The 20,470-nt window shown below is 42.6% G+C and overlaps 1 protein-coding gene and 1 long non-coding RNA gene across 6 annotated transcripts in view; one reads left to right on the top strand and one right to left on the bottom strand.

Annotated features, from left to right (window-relative positions):
• LOC137563968 (uncharacterized) overlaps positions 1–1,777 on the bottom strand; it is a 50,729-nt gene extending 48,952 nt beyond the window's left edge. Inside the window, exons 1-2 of the long non-coding RNA XR_011030483.1 lie at positions 1,633–1,777; positions 368–657 (exon numbers count right to left, since the gene is read on the bottom strand). This is a non-coding gene — a long non-coding RNA (uncharacterized lncRNA). The remainder of the gene's footprint in view (positions 1–367; positions 658–1,632) is intronic.
• Positions 1–15,378, top strand: part of JAKMIP1 (janus kinase and microtubule interacting protein 1) — a 213,712-nt gene extending 198,334 nt beyond the window's left edge. For 4 of the 5 annotated variants that reach the window (XM_068277104.1, XM_068277088.1, XM_068277079.1 and 1 more), the window contains 3 exons: positions 4,553–4,618; positions 11,179–11,223; positions 15,166–15,378. In XM_068277104.1, coding sequence (XP_068133205.1) covers positions 4,553–4,618; positions 11,179–11,223; positions 15,166–15,198 — 144 coding nt within the window. In that variant the 3' untranslated portion in view covers positions 15,199–15,378. Of the gene's footprint in view, positions 1–4,552; positions 4,619–11,147; positions 11,224–15,165 lie in introns of all 5 variants that reach the window. The other variant, XM_068277096.1, reaches the window with a different exon arrangement.
• Positions 15,379–20,470: the final 5,092 nt, after the last annotated feature.

Raw genomic sequence — 20,470 nt, 5'->3', positions numbered from 1 at the left:
TGGCATAACCTCCTGCTGAAGGCTCAAATTAAATACTTTGTGATTATCTATCTAGTTATTATAATAATAATAATCTGAACATTTGTATAGCGCTTTTCCCCTGTCGGACTCATATCGCTCAAGAGCTGCAGCCACTGAGACGCGCTCAAGAAGCCACCCTGCAGTGTTAGGGAGTCTTGCCTTGAACTCCCTACTGAATAGGTACTGACCCTAGCCAGGATTCGAACCCTGGTCTCCCATGTCAAAGGCAGAGCCCTTAACCAGTACACTATCCAGCCACCTTATTAACGGCAGATCTAGCAAGCATTCTTTCAAAAGCAGTTGTTATTGTTAAATGGTTAATAAAAGACATGATTATGATTCTTACCATACTGATGCAATGCAGTTTATCTCTCCATGTCCATACAGCATTTGTAGACACAGCCTATTCACCTGCACACATACATATGGCATGCAGACGCTGTAATCTGCTTAGCAGGTCTGCCCTTGTGATGCTGTCAGTGTAATTCAGTTAACTTGGCTGCTGTAAAATAGCTCAGTTGCTTGTGACATTAGAGGAATCAGGAGTAATGTCACTCCTTTCAGCCATACATCAGTGGGCCACACACATCACTGGTCTTAATGCCACAAGGTCAGACATCAAGACATACTGTAGACCTGTAAAAAAGGATAAGACACTAAAAATACATAGTAATTTACTAACCGAGCACTGCAGGCTAATTCCAACGGTGTGCACATATTACCAACAACAGACAGATATAAATGAAATGCTGATATTAACAAAGGCATACAGATAGCGCCAGTAACAGGCAGATATCAATGTCATGCAGATGTTGCCAAATACAAGCAGACAATACCAAGAACAGGCAGATATCAATGGCTTACAAATATTACCAAAGCCGAGATAATACCAATGATAGGCAGATAGCAATGACTTTCAAATAATATGATACTATTAGGCTACGTTTCCACTGTAGCGTTCCATTTTCGCCTGCAAAAAATCGTATAAGATTTTTCTGATTGGTGAAAATTCGCATGTAAATTTGTATGCTTTTTATGCGAATTTTCGTACACGAAAATTCGCATTAGTTAAAGGGAAGGTTCAGGGAGGGTGGTTAAAAAATAAAAATCAATTTCCACTTACCTGGGGCTTCCTCCAGCCCGTGGCAGGCAGGAGGTGCCCTCCCCGCCGCTCCGCAGGCTCCCGGTGGTCTCTGGTGGCCGACCCGACCTGGCCAGGCCGGCTGCCAGGTCGGGCTCTTCTGCGCTCCAGGTCGGGCTCTTCACGCGGGCGCGATGACGTCATCGGACGTCCGCCGGGCTGTACTGCGCAGGCGCAGTAGTTTTTTAAATTTCTTCTTCAGGCATTATACAGTTCTGAACCAGTTCTAATGCCTGAAGAAGAAACTTAACGTTTTTGAAAGCGTGCAATAAAGCATGTACAGTTAGTCATTAAAGGTATCACCCGAATCAACATTTGTTGGTATGATGTCTGCATTTCAGAAACTATGACAACATTATACTAATATAATAACCCTGCAATGTCTTTAATATTCTGGGCTTTCATTCAGTGGGTTTAGATGAAACTTATAGAACAAAGTGAATATCACGCTGCTCTCTATCACATCTTACCAGTGTTATTGGATTAGGAATTACACATCAGTTCTCAAATGGAATTACCCCACCATGTAACATGTCTAATCCAATGACATAGCAGGAGATACCCTTCAGGAGAAGAAGGGCGAGTGGTTTCACAGAGCATCTGATGCAAACAGTCAGGCCAATATTTCAAAAAACAAGTTAAACAACAGTGTTGCCATGGAAATGAACAACAAACATGCGTGTAATAATGATTGGCTGACCCTTTGTGTAAAATTTCCTAGCTAAACTGTCATTTGCATTTAAACAGAGCCAAACCAAATAGTGTCAGTATGTGTTTGCTGATAGGAGACTGTCATACTTTAAAGTGAACCTCCAGACTAAAAATCTACTCAGCAGCACTGAAAAGGCTTGGTGTTTCTTTAACAGTTTCACAGCATCAGAACTTTGTTTTTTTTACATAAGCCTTATTTTTAGCTGCAGAAAAGCTAAGCTCCGCCCCATCAAAGAAAACTGCCCAGGCATTTTTCCCCTGATACTGTGCAAAGCATGATGGGATTTCAGATGTTGTTATTCTTGTTGCCTAGCAACCGGGAGGCATGATCAGCACACAGGACAGTTGGAACTGTGTCTCATGCTCCCTGTCACCTCCTTTCAACCAAAAAGATGGCTGCCCTCATGAATCAAACATTTGCCTGTTCTTTTAAAACAGGGTGGGTAAGATATTATATTACCTATCTATTTTAATTAACATTACTAATGTAACTTAATGACAGTATGTTTTGTTTAGGCTGAAGTTCCTCTTTAATAATTGTGTACATCATATAGTTTATCTCTGAGCAGTGGCGATTGGCCAGTTTACTGTGATCATGGAAAGGATTTCCCAATCAGCATTACTAAAATCCACAACTCTGATTGGATACCAAAAAGGAAGGAACTATAAGGCCTGTCATTAAAATGTAAACACAGAGTAAAAAGTCATTTGCATCTCTGCATTGACGAATTTCTAAAAGACCCCCTATGCGTCTCTGAGCTTCACACATGCAGGATTCATTGCAAAACAGAATTTTCCCCCTATTGTTGAAAAAAAAAATTAACAAAACAAAATTTTCTCAATTTCAGACAGTCATTACATTACTATCGTTATCAACTGAAGTGAGAGAGTTACGGTGGCTGCAATAATTATTTACTGTACCAGTAAACGGTACCAGTTGCCTGGCTGTCCTGCTGATCTTTCATGCATTAGTAGTATCTGAAGCCCACTCCTGAAATAAGCATGTGGCAGATACAGTCAGACTTCAGTTAGAAACATCTGATCTGCATGCTTGTTCAGGGTCTATGATTAAAGTGAATCTGTAAGAAGAAAAAAGTGCCCCTATGGGGTATTTATCTTGGGAGTGGGAAACTTCAGGATCCTAATGAGGCGTCCCCAGTCCTCTTGAAGCCAGTTTCACATTGCGGATTGCGGTAGCAGTGCAGTGCGGCCGGGGGGCTGCACCGCACTGCCAAAAAAACAGGCCTTCGGGGATTCTTGCGTTACTACGCTGCAATCCCTGTTTGGCAGCAAGTTAAGCAGGAAGTGACGTGCAGGAAGTGACGCTCACTTCCTGTTGGTGAATCAATGACATGCGTTTTGCTAAAAACCGCTATGGGTAAAACTGTGGCTTCCGCCGCAGGTTCCCGCAGGAGCCGCACAGTAAGGTAGGTATGGGCTCGCGCTAGGTAGGGTATGGTGCAGCACACCGCACTGCAGTCAATGTGAACTCCCCCATAAACGTTCATTGCCCTTGCGTTAAGCTGCGGTAAAATGCCGTACCGCACTGTGCCAGTGTGAAAGGGCCATGAGCCTCTGGTATCCATTGCTGGCTCCTCTGAAAATCCCCTGATATGTGCTGACAAGCTGTGCTTTATGTGGCCCTCGAGAGCTTGAAATGCCCATCATCGTAACCAGTAATAGAATCCCAACCAGAGGAGCACACCGGTGACAGTGTGTCTGATTGAAACTTTGTCAGTTTGACCAACAAGTTACGGGACCCCTCAGTAAAATTACCATGGGGCCCCCCTCTGGAGATCCAAACCCCCTTATGTGGCTGGTAAACCTCCTCCCCCCCCCCCTCCCCAACTTACCAAAAAGACTATGGGCACACCTCCCAACTTTTTGAGATGAGAAAGAGGGACACTTAAGCCACTCCCCTGCCATACCCCTAATCACACCCCTAGTCACACATACGATAAAGATTTCATAGGAAAAATACGTTGTTTTGTAATTCAAACCACACTAGCCCTTTCTATCCTGGTTCATTTTCCTTCATATTAACATTTTTAAACTAGTAATATATCAATTTAAAGGATGGGAATAAAGTTACGAGTCAATCAAACACATTTTTAGTAGAGAAATATATATATATATATATATATATATATATATATATATATATATATTTACATACAAAGAGGGACAAAGTCCTGAAAGAGGGACAAATGAGGAGGAAAGAGGGACAGGGCTCCCAAAGGGCTCTACAAAAGAGGGACAGTTGGGAGCTATGCTGTGGGGGAAGTGAAGGCCTCTTGCCTTGAAACACTTTTCATTTTGAACCTTTCCCGCCATAGCAGCACTGATGCAGGTAAATATAAACTGCTCCACTGCAGAAGGGGGAGGAGCTTCCCTACTTTCCTTCATGTTAATTATAGTTTGAGACTGTTCAGTAAATGTTAAATCTTAATAACAATTTGGCCCACCACTTAGAACAGGTTTTAGATTTCAGCCCCTTGCGTGATTGAGTTTGACACCTCTGTGCCCAGGGGGACCCCAGCCTCAGGCTGCACCACTTGTTGGGACTGTAACACTGTAACATTGATTGTACTTGGATAACCATCATTTTAATAAGTATTAAAGGTAATTGACAAACAGTATGAATAATAATATAAAATATTTTATTCTTCATATCTACAGAGAATCCGTGAACTTGAAGACAGGATAGAACTGCAAAAACGACAACTGAAAGAAATAGAAGAAAAGGTAATTCGATCTGCTTACTCTTCCATACACTTCATCTACAGACTGTGAACTGAATGCATTGTACAGACTCAGAGCCGCCGCTTAGGTCAGGAATTCAATTATAAAGCCAACGTAACTGTGGCAGCACTTAAAAGGAACCTGAGGTGAGAGACATATGGAGGCTGACATATTTATTTCCTATTAAACAATACCAGCTCCCTGGCAGTCCTGCGGATCTGTCTGATGATTAGTATCTGAATCACACACCTGAAACAAGCATGCAGCTAATCTTGTCAGATTTTTGTCAGATACACCTGATCTGCTGCATGCTTGCTCAGGGTCTGTAGCTAACAGTACTGGAATCTTTGTTACTTTATGGAAAGGACTCAAGGTTTACAAAAAAGAGGAAATAGAATGCCGTTTTCTGGTACAAAAAACGTCTTCATATAAACTGCCGCTTCTAATACATACATCTACCAGTTGTCACGGCTAAATATCAAGTCAAGCCAGAATATTGCCACTATCAGTCTTAGTTATTGGTGTTTTGATATTGCTGAAGATCGATTATGTGGAACCAAAGATACTGTTTTTAATTTTTTGCTATATGTGTCAATAAAGTTTATATGAAGAAGTTTTTTGTGTACCAGAAAACGGCATTCTATTTCCTCTTTTTTGTAAACTTTGAGTCCTTTCCATAAAGTAACAAAGATTCAAGTGGGCAAGGTGGATTGCCTCTTAAAAAGGACTCTGTTTTTTGGCCCTTTTCACTATATAAAGGACTGTACCCAATTGTATTCTTATAGCTAACAGTACTGGAAGCAGAGGATCAGCAGGACAGCCAGGCAATGTGCATTGAAGCCTTTCACTTCAGGTTCCCTTTAAAACCAGTGAAATATAGAAGGTCTGCATACATAGGTGGAGTACACAACAGCCTTTAATTTGAAGGTGGCCACATATGATAACAACCAAATCGGTCAATGTATACATCTATTCGACAAAGAGAACAATTGTATAGAAAAATGAAATCAAATTCTCTGTCGACCAATAAATTGTGACCAATTTAGTAGAAAATATGATAAATGCCAGTGCATGGTGAACAATTCTATTCAGTTGACCTATAAAACCAGTTGTTTGAAGAAATGAGATAAAAATATCTAACCCTGCATAGCAAACTTTTTTTAAGGTTACGTTTACAGTGGGGTGTTGTGTTGGCCGATATAATCACATTGCATACACAATGCAATAATATTGTAATGGTACGTTCACACTGACGCAGCATGGAATGGAGTGTGCATTCATTTGCAGTAAAGAATACCTTGTAGGTACTGAATTATTCACTATCTGCATGGTAGATTTGCAAAGCACTGCACATATAAGTCGTAATGCAACTTTTCCCCCATTGCAATCCTGCTTTTCCAGGGTTTGCAATACAATGCCAACTGTGAATGTAACCTTAAAATACCCCTGAGCCATTTTTTATGGACATACTTTTAATTCTGTTTTATCTCTGGTAATATTCACTGTAATATTCGACTGAGCAGAACGTCGATTTTGGGCTGGGAGGGAGTGGCAGTCCCCCATCCCGCAAGTGAAGGAAGGACAGAGAGGAGGGGGAACTGACACCTATAATCGACATTCTGCTCAGTGGAATATTACTGCTGAGCAGAGCGGGGGCACAGGGGGCTCTGGCAGGTCAGGATGGTGCTGTGACATTTGTCACAGCACCATAAATAAAACAGAATTAAAGCGGACCTGAACTCAGAACTTCCCCTCTGCTCTAAAATATACACAACAGCATAATTACCTTTAAAGAAAAACATTTCTTTGTTACAGCTGATACAAATCCTGCAATAAATCTGCAGTGTGTCTACTTCCTGCTTTCATGGAAGCAGACATACTGTTAACATCCTGTGCTTTCAAATGAGTTTATCTGCCGTGTTAGTCAGGTGACAACAGGGGAGAGATCAAATTACAACTGATTAGACAAAGACGAGGGGTAATTAGACAGGCTAAACTCTCTAAATACATACAGGGTGCATTTCTCAATGTTTTCCTGCTGTCCTGTGCAAGAGTTCAGGTCCACTATAAAAGTATGTCCAGAAAAAACAGTTCAGGGGTACTTTAAGGATATATTTTATAGATTGATCAAATAGAATTTTACGACCATTCCTGACCAGATATTTAACTGAATTGATTGATTCAAAAGACAAGTTTAATTTTATTTCCCTCAACATTTGATTGTTTTATTTAATTTGGTTTGTATGGTGTATGGTGTATGGTCACCTTTAGACTTACCATATGTACAGTATATACTGTAAATGTACTGTATACGGCTAAAAATATGGATCAAGAAATTGCCTTATTCATCATAGCTGAATGTACATGTAAAGTACATGTACTCATGCATTAAAGGGCTGCCTGATTAGGTTGCTTTAATTACACTTTACAGAAATCGTTTTATTTCCCCAAAGTATCAACACGTAATAACGCAAGAATTCCCTGAAAAGAGGATAATATTCCCCTGAGCATTTGCACGCTTTTACCCTTCCATGTGCAGCACTTATTTCTCTTGGTAATAAATAACAATAAGGGAATCCTCACCAATAGGGATGGTCATTCAGATTATAAATACTATTTATTTATAAAGCACCAGCATATTCCGTGGCGCTGTACAAAGTAAGAAACGAACATGGGGTACATAATAATAAATTGTATAAAAATCAGATGCTAATAACGCAAGCTTGCATGCAAATTATATGCAAGTTGTGCGCAGTTTTGAATTCTGTCAACCACACTCAGGAAGTGCATTTGATGGGCTCAGTAAAAAGCTGGCTACAATTTACAATAAAAAAAGTCATATGGGCCCATTTACACTAGGGCGATTAGCAGGCGATTCCCGCTAATCACCAAACCGCTAGCACTTTTTAAAGCACTAGTGCTATTCTAACCTATGGCAGTGTTCTCACTGCCGCGGGTGTTTTGTGATTAGCGCCAATCGCAAAGCGCGTTACCTGCAGCATTTTTGAAGCAATTCTGGAGTGATTGCGGTACACTGCAAATGCTTTGAATCGCGGAAGCGTCCAGTGATTTTTACTGCGCTAATCGCGGTAAAATCAGTTGCACAAAACGCGGTTTCAGATGTGAACAGGGCCTGAAAAATGAGCATCTCATTGAACACTGATACTCACCAGGGATGAACGAGCTCAGTTATGTGTTAAGCAAAACTGTACCCTTTTGTGCCCAAGAAGGGGGCTGTGGCTGAAAGGGTTAATATATCTATATGATGTATAGTGTTGATGTTCTTATGCGGAACTTCGCTCTGAATTCTCCTGAACACCACATTTCAGCACCATTCAGCACTGACCCTGTGGACAGCATCAGGGGGAGTTCACTTGTGCTTCATGCTTCCTCCTTCCACAGCCAAAAGGAGAAACTATTGGAGTCATGTGACACACGAAGCACCAGTAAGTGAACTCCCCCTGACCCTAACCGCAGGTTCAGTGCTGAAGTGCGGTGTTCAGGAGAATTTAGAATGATGTTCCGAATTCTAACACAAGTCAAGACACAGGGCATTTAAATCGTGCTTTTCTCCTGGCAGCACTTAAGAGCTGTGCTCCACAGGCGACCAGGATCATTCGGGGGTCTTGCCCAAGGACTCCTTACTGTTTTACGTACTGGCTTAACCCGGGATTCTAATCCTGATCAAGGGCAAAAAAATCCTACATCAATTGCAGCAGCCTTACCAGTCTGCTATCCAACACCAACACTAATGACCGCCTCTTGCCACTGCACTCCATCCTCCTGACACTTCTTCCTCTATGGTGGAAGGAGCACCCTCTGCCACAGCCCCCTCCTCAGGCACAAGCAGGTATAGTTTTGCTTCTCGCAGAGCTGTGCTCTCTTATCCCTACTACTCACCAGATCAGCTATTTACATTGTAAGTGTGTGAAAACACTGTTAGGCTCCCTGCACACTGCATGGGATTCCGATTTTTAATCGTTTTTTTACATGCAATTTGATTTCTGATTTTTAATCGTTGCTGCATGCTGCGTTTTTTTTGTTGATAGCATTGAGGGAAAATCAGAATCGCAAATCGGATGTGCAGTGTGCAGGGAGCCTTACACTGGCAAACCTATAGTGCTGTGGATCTAGCTACGTGATGCACTGAAAAAAACCTCCTGAAATGAATGGGAGATATTAGGATGCACAGAAAAATAGGGCATTCCCAGCCTCCCCACCAATGTGTCATTCCCAGAGAAGCACACTCTCTTTCCTTGGGCAAGGAATGGGTGAGTGCAGTAAGCCAAGAGACACAGAGATGCTGGAAAATTTTCTTCCTGATATTTGAAGACTTGGGGTGAAGAGTAGGGCACAAAAGTGTTTTTGTATCCATCAAGTTGATTCATTAAGCATATAACGCTTACACAGTGCAAGTCTTATTGCGCGCATTAGTAACATTTTAGCGATTTCAATCTAACATGCCCACGCTACACACGCTACTTGCAATGTAGCATGCGCTCCTTAGCAATGGCTAATTTTGTGAAATGCCTCGCGATAGTGACCTACCAGGACCGTGATACTTCACTAGCACGACTGCTACTACATTAATTAACGTAGTAGCGGCTACACTAGTGATGTATCGCAGTTGTGCTACTTCACTATTGCACAGAATTTCCCAGGATCAGCCGCTGCTAAGGGGCGCACACTACAATGCCAGTAGCACATGTAGCATTTGTGCGCTAGACTTTAAGCGGAATATAACCCAGAATTTCTTCTTTGCTCTAATAGATTATTCACAGCATATTATATACAACCAGCATTTTTTTTTTTACTACATCATTCAAAGGGTTAAACACGGGCTTTAGAATCTTCCCTTCCAGCAGAGCTGGCCGCTTCCGAACTTTACATAATGTAATCTTGTGTTTACTTAAATGTATCAAGTGAGGAATGTGACACATTCTCTGACTGTGGAGAAGCTCCTGGACACAAAGAGAAAGTCAAAGCATGTCTGCCTGAATGAATGAATGAATAAAACAGTTATTAATAAAATGCAAAGTCAGCTCACAAAGCAAAAAACTGTACTTTTGGGAACCTATAACTTATTATTGAATAATAATACTTATGCACAAATGCAAATATGATAATCATATGGCATATGAAAAGTAGGAAAACATGTTTTTATCAAATATTATGTCAGGGTTTTAAACCGCTTTAAATGTTATTAACGCAAGCAATAAGATTTAACTTAATGCTTAAAGTGGACCCAAATTAAAAATACAAGATTTCAGAAATAAAATTTATTTTCTAAATAGCAGCCTTTTTTCAGCTGCATCTGCATGATGACAAAAATAAAATATTTTACATTTATTGGAGTAACCCTCCCTTCCTTTCATATTGCCGGGATAGAATCCGGCAAACTGGTGGAGTAGGTGGTGTCCGGCAATGGAGGAATTGCTAATGGCTGCCACCTGTATAATCCTAGTTATAAAAGAGAAGGGTGAAAAGCATGCACTGAAATGCTCATAGCCTTGAAGGAGTGTTTATTTATCTTTGTATGTGTCAGAGTGGTGCAACTAAATATTTTGAATTAAAAAAATGTTTGGTTTGGGTCCTCTTTAATGAATCAACTTGACTGATAGAAACAGACAGTTCAATGTAGTTCATAGACAGTTCATACCCAAACATATCACGAAAGTTCTGGAAAATACCTTTTCCGAAGGTGGTCACTACAAATAGTGAAAACAATTCCGCAACTCTTCAATGGCTCCAATAACATCTCCACTTTTATTGTACTGTAAAGCAGGACTGACAAAATACTGACGCGTTTCAGACAGCGATGTGTCTTTACTCACAGTCTGTGAGTAAAGACACATTGCTGTCTGAAACACGTCAACCATTTTGTCTGTCCTGCTTTACAATTCAATAAAAGTGGAGGTTTAATTGAAGCCATTGAAGAGTTCCAGAATAGTTTCGACTACTTTTGATAGAACCACTTCCAGCAGGAAGTACATCACTAGCAGGGGCAGAGCTATAAATATGACCCTGTCAACACACTGTGGCGCAGGGTCATATGAACGCTGATTTCTGCAGTGTGATGCTATGATTGGCTCACAGTGATCACAGGGTCAGCAGCCAATAAAATCGGCTCCTGACCAGCTCATGGAGCTTGACTGCCATACCGGCAGCAGAGCGAGTGGATTGCAGCGACAGGAGATCAGTGCGAACGGGCGAGAAATATGGGTCCAGTGTTGTGATGTCAATGAGTACCATTTTTTTTTTTACAACGAATTCTCTGTCCTTAAAAGGCCATTAGCAACAAAGTGATGGAAAGGGACTGTGGTTGCTCTTGTTTGCTGCACATCATTGTTGACTTGTGATGATCAAATGCAATTAGAGTGTGGTGTTTCTGACAATATGGGAATAACATTTATATCTGATTGATGCTCTTCTGTGTAGGAATATTGTGCAAAGCTTTGCCACTTACTTCTCTGCTTCTCACTGCATCTCTTCTTTCTCCTTTTTCTGTTTTGTTTTTGATCTTATTTTATAGTTTTTGTTCCTTTTTTTGTTTTTCTCACTAGCATTCATTCTGTGGCCTTGACGATCTATTCCAGCAAACAAAGATGGTTGGTATCTATTGAGCCGCACTTTATTGATATTGCCTGGTGATAATTCCTCTGGATTAGCGACCATGTGTTTCTCTGCCATGTAACATTCATGGTGACTGATGTGTGGATAAATGGCGTGCTTTGATATTGAGTTTAAAGTGGACCCAAATTAAAAATACAAGATTTCAGAAATAAAATTTAATTTCTAACTTATAATAATAAATAGCAGCCTTTTTTCAGCTGCATGATGACAAATCTAAAATATTTTACATTTATTGGAGGAACCCCTCCCTTCCTTTCATATTGCCGGGACAGAATCCGGCAAACTGTTGGAGTAGGTGGTGTCCGGCAAAGGAGGAATTGCTAATGGCTGCCACCTGTATAACCCTAGCTATGGAAAGAGAAGGGTGAAAAGCATGCACTGAAATGCTCATAGACTTGAAGGAGTGTTTATTTATCTTCATATGTGTCAGAGTGGTGCAACTAAATATTTTGAATTAAAAACATTTTTAGTTTGGGTCCGCTTTAAAGTATCCCAACCCGGTTTTCCCCTATACTTTTAATACTGCTTTATTAGTGGTGCTGTGACATTTGTCACAGCACCATCCTCCTACTCCGGCGCCCACTGTGGCCCTAATCTTTGGTCGTAATCTTTGACTGAGCAGAACATTGATTATGGGCGGGGAGAAAGTGGCAGCTCTTCCTCCTCTCCCTCTACCCATCCTTTTTTTTTTAATATTGGTTTTAAAACAAAATGGAAAATACAAACAATCAGGGAAGCGTTTAGACAATTGCGCTCCCTGTAACATAGTTACATACAAACATAAGAATCTGATCTCTGCCAGTCCTTAGTTCTGCCCCCTCTACTCGACGCTTCAGTTCCCAATATGCGTTACAGTGCACAGCGTGCAGGGGGGGCTGTGCTGTGTGCAGGCTTGTGGTAATTGAGGTTGGAAGGATTATGTACTAACAGCTTTATTAGTACACTTGGTTCACACATAAAAAATGTGTCATGTCCTGTCATTTCAGTTTTTGACAGTTAGCATCAGTTTTGCATATGTTTCTATCGCTGTGTTTACACATAAAAAGTGTACATTTCTGGTCCAGTCAGGTACAACTGATAGAAAACTCATGCAAAACTGACAGGACTGGAAATGTGCAGATTTATGTGTGAACCAAGCATTAATTAGGTATACTGTATGCAGACAATGCACTTGCTATTCTGTTTAATGTTTCGGTGACTGTATAGTGTTTTGGAGCAAATAAAGCATTTTTCACAACATCAAGTCTATTCCATAGAATTGGCCACAATCACAATAACATAATTATGAGTTATCCAAATCCCAGTGCCAATCCCAATGTAAATTTAGCGGTTACAGGCGCAACCTGTAAAATTGGGGTGCAATGATAACTGCAGCTATAGGCACACCTAGGGGATAATGTGGACGGCAGAAATATTGGCGTAGATAGAGTTTCGCGACAAAAGAAGTAGAAGATATCAGCAGATATTGTAGGGGCGGAGGGATCGGTTAGGGATAGGCTTCAATAGAGGGAAGGTTAGGTTTAGAGGATAGGGCTAGGGATGGTATAATATTGGTAAAAGTTACTGAAATTCTACGATTGTATTATTAAATGTTCAACAATAGTAGAATATTGGTTATTTTACCAATATTTTGCTAGCATCTTTCATCAGCACATGAGGCACCGCTGTAGCCATGGATACAGGATGCTGGACTGGAGATCCCATTGCAGGAACACTGAGAGCAGGTGATTGAAGCTGCACCGCACATCTAGGGAGGATGAGACAGGGAGTGCAAGAAGGGGGGCATTCGGGGAGTGGAGCCACCTCTTGCCGTCCTCTAATTGTTGCCGCCGAATTCACATTCCTTCATGGAAGAACCGCCCCTGGTGTGAACCCAGCCTCAGATACAATTATATTAATGATTGCATCTATGCAAATCATACATAACAGTAATAATTAGGAGTACTGGCACTGCCTTGACAGGACTTGGTTGTGTGACTATACTGGGAGTGGCAATACTTGTGGGTATATTTATACTGGTAGTCATGCCCCCAACTGTCCCGAATCTTGCGTTACTGTCCCGATTTGGGGGGGCTCTCCCGCTATCCCGGTATGACCCCCCCAAGTCCCGGGCGGCAGTGGGCAGAGTGGGTGAAAAAAATGATTGAGGTGCCAGCCGTGCCGAAGTGGGATACGGGATGCCATCATCACATCTCTAGCTCCCTCCCTACCTTGGAATCTGCCCCCCCTGTGTTCACCATGCTAGCAGAGTGCGCAGCGGAGCGGGCTGTCATCTTACCGGCGTCCATCCATGCGTACCGGTATCTGACTTAACTCTGCTTCCTGTGAGGTCACAGGAAGCAGGAAGCTGAGTGAAGCCAGATGCTGATATGCATGGATGGACGCCGGTAAGATGATAGCCCGCTCCGCTGCGCACTCTGCTAGCATGGGGAACACAGGGGGGCAGATTCCAAGGGAGAGAGGGAGGTAGAAATGTGATGACAGTATCCCGCATCCCACTCGCCTCTATCATCTTTTTTTTTTGCCTTCTACAGGCACCCTCCTCCCCACTCACGACCATCCTCACCCTCCTCCCCACCCACGGCCACCCTCACCCTCCTCCCCACTCACGGCCATCCTCACCCTCCTCCCCACCCACGGCCATCCTCACCCTCCTCCCCACTCACGGCCATCCTCACCCTCCTCCCCACCCACGGCCATCCTCACCCTCCTCCCCACTCACGGCCATCCTCACCCTCCTCCCCACCCACGGCCACCCTCACCCTCCTCCCCACTCACAGCCATCCTCACCCTCCTCCCCACCCACGGCCATCCTCACCCTCCTCCCCACTCACGGCCATCCTCACCCTTCTCCCCACCCACGGCCATCCTCACCCTCCTCCCCACCCACGGCCATCCTCACCCTCCTCCCCACTCACAGCCACCCTCACCCTCCTCCCCACCCACGGCCATCCTCACCCTCCTCCCGACCCATGGCCATCCTCACCCTCCTCCCCACCCACGGCCATCCTCACCCTCCTCCCCACCCACGGCCATCCTCACCCTCCTCCCCACCCACGGCCATCCTCACACTCCTCCCCACTCACGGCCCCCCTCACCCTCCTCCCCACCCACGGCCATCCTCACCCTCTTCCCCACTCATGGCCACCCTCACCCTCCTCCCCACCCACGGCCATCCTCACCCTCCTCCCCACCCACGGCCATCCTCACCCTCCTCCCCACCCACGGCCATCCTCACACTCCTCCCCACTCACGGCCATCCTCACCCTCTTTTCCCCACCCACGGGCAGGGTATATGAGGGAAATATTTATTAAAAAATATAAGGGGGTGCGATATTAATTTTAAAAATAAAATTATTCACAAAACTTTATGGTAACCGTGACTAGGGGGTGTGTTGGGGTGTGGCCTAAGTGTCCCGATGTCTAATTTAAAAATGTTGGGAGGTATGCTGGTAGTGGTGGTACTTGGTGGTGTGGCTATAGTAGGAGCCCTATTGCTGTACTGCACTGGGATGCATGGTCATCTAGACATGGCACTGGCCACATACTGATATCACTCTTGACCTAACGCCTTTACCACTGTATTCCTAGGTGCCATTTTTACCCTAGCTAAATGGCACCTGTGCTCACTACTTGGCTCTATACCAATGTTAGCTATTCTACAGCACTCCCAACCAAAGCTTCCATGCAGCAGTGCATACTGTACTTTATTGCAGTGCCATCTACCACCACTAGGGAGCACTATATGCATGTGCACAGACCACACTTTGGAAAAAGCTGCCCTACAATATTAATGAATTAGGAGCAGAAGCAATGTTATATTTTGGTACCCCTCCTCCTATGTGTATGTAAATAATATTTGCAAAGTGACCCCTCATTACCGTATTTTACTCTGATCTGTCTTCTTTGTTCTGCAGGGTTGGAAAAGAGCACACGGGGTAAACATCTGACTCTTCTGCGACTGCCAAAATAGACACTCTAATCTCATTTTATTTTTTAATCATGGGACTGGCCTGAGGCGCCAGAGGACTCTTTAAATTAGGAGTTTTGTACCTATTTCATTTTTAACTGGACTAAATTTGTTGTACAGTAACAGTCCCGATATTCAGAGACTCTAATAAAATGGATGAAAACATAATAAATAAAATGAAAATGAAAATAAAGGTGTATGATGTTTTGTTTGTACTCTACATTTTTTATGTTTTCTGTTTAGATCATATTATGCTCATCCTGTTTGATCACATCAGTGCTGACATACCAAACCCCTTACTTTCCAGGCTAATTTTTAGGCAACGCTCACACTGAAACGCTGCTTTGCCTTCCCTGTATATTCGCATGAAAATTTGCATACACCCGCATGCGAAATTTGCATCCGCATACAAATTTTTACCATGGAGATTCGCACCGCACAAGTGGAAACGGGCCCTTATACAAAAATATTCAATACAAAGTATGGTACTGTATAGAAAAAATGGAAACATGACTTTCAGAAATGTTGCTATCTGGTTGTACGTGTGTGCAGGAGCGTAGCAATAGGGGGTGCAGAGGTAGCGACTGCATCGGGGCCCTTGGGCCAGAGGGGCCCCATGGAGCCCTCCCTCAAGCACAATATTAGCTCTCTATTGGTCCTGTGCTGATAAAAAAAATCACTTCTATAGATGCTTTAAATAGTAGTAATCATTAACAAGCTGTTCCCAATCCCCTTCTTGCACCTCTGACACTGTGGTTGTCCTTGGCAGGTTTTGGTGTGCCATATCAATTATTATGTATAGAGTGCTTTAGGGGCCCCATGTAAAACTTGCACAGGGGCCCAGAGCTCCTTAGCTACGCCACTGCATGTATGCGTGTGTCTTAATCAGGGAACTTATCCAATCACAGTATTTTGCCTACTTTTAAAGATTTCATGTGACATTGTGCAGTCCCTACACTCAGATTAAAGCGGAATATAACCCTGCATTTCAACTTTGCTCTAAAACATTAGTTACAGCATATTAGATACATTTAAGTCAACAGAATGTAACAAGTGAGGAATGGTACACACTCTTTGGCTGTCCTCCAGCTCCTGCACAGTCAGAGAGAGTGAGTCACATTCCACACTTGTTACATTTAAGTAAACAGAATGTATCTATCTAAACTTCAGCTGCAGGGAGCAGTTCTCTCCAGGAACTTTAAAGCTCTGTGTGTAACCCTTCCAATGCTGGTCTAGTAAAAAAAAATGCTGGTTGCATATAATATGCTGTAAATAATGTTTTAGAGCAAAGTTGAAATGCAGGGTTATATTCCGCTTTAAGAACAATTAAGTACAATCCTGCAGCGTCAAAGTGAGAAGAACTATCGGCTCACTTGTGATGACGTGACGCACGTATACTTTTTTTGCTCAAGATGTTGCTTGTATATCAAGACAAAATTCCACAACATTTTTTGCTTGTAGTACAAAGTGTTCTCAAACCAAGTAACTCTTGATCCAAGGTTTTAGGCCCCGTTCACACTTGAAATTGCAAAACGCTATCGATTACCGCTAGCGGTTTGCGGGAGTGATTTTTCCGCGGTTAACGGGGCAAAAATCACTGGACAAAGTAGCGTTTTGGAAGCAATTAGTGGTTCTATACATGATAATCGCGATCGGTCCAGAATCGTCACCAAAACGCTGCAGGTAACTGCTAATCGCAAAACGCCCGCAATTGCGGCAGTGAGAACACTGCCACAGGATGACACAGGCTAAGCGTTTTTAAAAACCGCTAGCGGTTTGCGGTGAGCTGGAATTGCGTGATTCCTACTTAGGTGTGAACGAACCCTTACTGTATACCGTAGTCAGTCTTTTTAGTGAACATAAGTAACAATGTTGAATTTTTGCACTATATAGCATTTTGCTTAAAGCGGATCCAAGATGAAAAACTAACTATAACAAGTAACTTGTCTATATATCTTATCTAAAGCAGCAAATCTAGCTGCAAACAGCTTCAAAAGAATATGATTAATTATTCCTGTGATACAATGAGAGCGGCCATGTTCTGTTGGTCATCATTACACAGGTAATCTGCAACTGCATCTCCAGCCCTCAGCTCACTCCCTCCTCCTCCTCCTCCCCTCCGCCTCTGAAAGCACTGGCTAGTAGCCTCCTCCTCCTCCTGCCCAGACTGAGCTCCCATAAGCCCTTGCTACATGGGTCTGAGTGCCTTGGCGTTTTGGAGAAGCTGTGTGCGAGGCGTGTTTAGTTTATAGGGAATTAGAGTATTAAAACAAAAAGAATAAGTATTTGGCTTGAGGAATGCCCTATAAACTATATGAAAGGAACACAATTATGCAATGTGTAAAAGTTCATCTCTGATCCACTTTAAGCAGTGAGGCGCATTCTATAACAGGAAAAAAAATCCATTCCATAAACTAGACCATCTGACACATCTATCCGTGGATGCATGACATATTCTGGCCGCATTAATGTTTTGTAAAATTTGATGAAATGGATGACAAAACAAAAAGGAAAAACCCAAATAATGATTTGGTAATTTCTAAAAAATAAATAAACCGAATTGCCAGATTTGTGGCTTGTTTGCATGTGGGGTACACTGCAAGTACTAGGAAAGGATTTGACATTTGACTTTTTTAAAGACTGCTTTGACTAGATCAGGCAGAAATCCAATCTCTTCAGACTCTCCGCAAAGATCACTGGCTAATTGTCAGCGGCATAGTAATAGGCGATGCCATTTTATTGGTCCTGTAATGGTAATAGTCACTACTATAGATGCCTTGACTAGTGGTAATCATTAACAAGCTGTTCCCCATCCGCTTCTTGCACCTCTGACACTGTGGTTGTCCTTGGCAGGTTTTGGCTTGGGCTGAAGAATGAGCATAGATATTTAAAAGGAACCCGAGGTGAGAGGGATATGATGACATGCTTATTTCCTTTTAAACAATGCACATTGCCTGGTTGTCCTGCTGAGCTGACCCTCTGCCTCTAATACTTTTAGGCCATAGATCCTGAACAAGCATGCAGATCAGATGCCTATGACAAATCTGACAAGCTTAGCTGCAAGCTTGTTTTAGGTGTTTGATGGCCCTACTGACCAGAAAGATCAGCAGGGCTGCCAGGCAAGTGGCATTGTTTAAAAGGAAATACATATTGCAGCTTCCATAGGTCTCTCACCTCGGGTTCTTTTTGAGGAGATGCTGAAGGGTTTGGAAACCTGAAACATGCTAGGTATTTCCATGCTAGCATAAAGCTATGGCTGTGGCCAGAAATGTGCCTCCTTCATGGACTATTCTTGCTTGCTCACAGGGCAGCATCCATATTTTCTATCATCTGCTCTGTCCATTATCATTACCCCAGCTGATTGCTGTTCAGTGTACTGAGGTTTATGTGCTACTGAAGCATGATAAATATTTCATGAGTCCAAGTCTAGAAGCAGGGATTGGTCAATGGCAAATCATTTTGAGTCAATGCAGGACCATTCAAATTCCACCTTGGCAGTTTTTGATTGGTCAATATTCAAGCTGCACAGATTTGCTTACAGAATTTGCATAATCCTTTATCAACTGCATGTCACTGATCATGCCTAACCAGGAGCTTGAGGGCCCTTTCCCACTAGCTAACGCATGCATGAACCCGATTTCGTAGATGCGTTATGATGCACGACATGAGGACAGGAAGTTGCGCTTTGACACGTATCAGCATCAATAGTTGTAATTCAACCGACGGGAAATCACTTGCGTCGTACGACTAAATTTTCCAGGAGGCATTACAACGTAATGCTCTAGAACACTTTAACTAATGTGAACAGTATCTTACCTTGTTTGACGCAACCTATGTGCCTGAACTGACCGCACAGCTCCAAGTGAAAAGCAGCTGAGAGGTTCCATCACCAGTAACAGCAGAGGCTAAACTGAAACCTTGCAGGGGGCTCATCCGATTTGGAGGGCCAATGATTAACCACTAAAGCAGGGAGCACACATGTTAGGATCAAGATGGTGTGCGCACTTCCACACTGACCATCGAAGTCCATGGCCTGCTCAGGAACTGCACGTCATTTGCATTTTTAGAATCAAACACCAGTTTGCTTTTTCCTGCACAATGAACGTGTTTTCAAACAATACATTGTACCGTAATCCAGAAAATTGCCAGTGACTGTGGAAAAATCATGAGGGAAATTGCAAGCGCAAATACAGAAGAAGCGCAGATTGCTGCAAACCCTTGGAAATTCCAGAAAAATCACGCAAGTGTGCTCTCAATACACATAAACACCCCCTGCACTGATGCTTGTGCATGTATCATACACATCCACTTAAATGCAAATGATTGATGCTATAATAAATAGCAGCAATAATCTACGAAAAGTTGTAAAGAAGTAATACAAAATACAATCCAAGAGGCATAATGCATTCAAACAAATATGTTAAAGTGTAATTGCTTATTAGAAGTAATTGTACAATTTGCTAAATAAGTATGGTTTTCACATACACCATCTCGGCAGCACATGAACTAACAAACCTTATGTGACATGCTTATTAAGCTAAGACAACATAACCTTGGGAAAGAATATTTCAAGTAGGCCAGAAGTACAGGTGAAACTTGAAAAATTAAAATATCTGGCAAAAGTCCATTTATTTCAGTAGTTCAACTTACACTCACCTAATGGATTATTAGGAACACCAAACGAATACAGTGTTTGACCCCCTTTCACCTTCAGAACTGCCTTAATTCTACGTGGCATTGATTCAACAAGGTGCTGAAAGCATTCTTTAGAAATGTTGGCCCATATTGATAGGATAGCATCTTGCAGATGATGGAGATTTGTGGGATGCACATCCAGGGCACGAAGCTCCTGTTCCTTCACATCCCAAAGATGCTCTATTGGGTTGAGATATGGTGACTGTGGGAGCCATTTTAGTACAGTGAACTCATTGTCATGTTCAAGAAACCAATTTGAAATTATTCGAGCTTTGTGACATGGTGCATTATCCTGCTGGAAGTAGCCATCAGAGGATGGGTACATGGTGGTGATGAAGGGATGGACATGGTCGTAAACAATGCTCAGGTAGCCCGTGGCATTTAAACGATGCCCAATTGGCACTAAAGGGCCTAAAGTGTTCCAAGAAAACATCCCCCACACCATTACACCACCACCACCAGCCTGCAGTGGTAACAAGGCATGATGGATCCATGTTCACATTCTGTTTACGCCAAATTCTGACTCTATCGAGACTCATCAGACCAGGCAACATTTG

This window comes from Hyperolius riggenbachi, chromosome 1, assembly GCF_040937935.1.
Source record: "Hyperolius riggenbachi isolate aHypRig1 chromosome 1, aHypRig1.pri, whole genome shotgun sequence".
Taxonomy (NCBI): domain Eukaryota; kingdom Metazoa; phylum Chordata; class Amphibia; order Anura; family Hyperoliidae; genus Hyperolius; species Hyperolius riggenbachi.
This window is presented reverse-complemented; position numbering and strand designations above follow the sequence as displayed.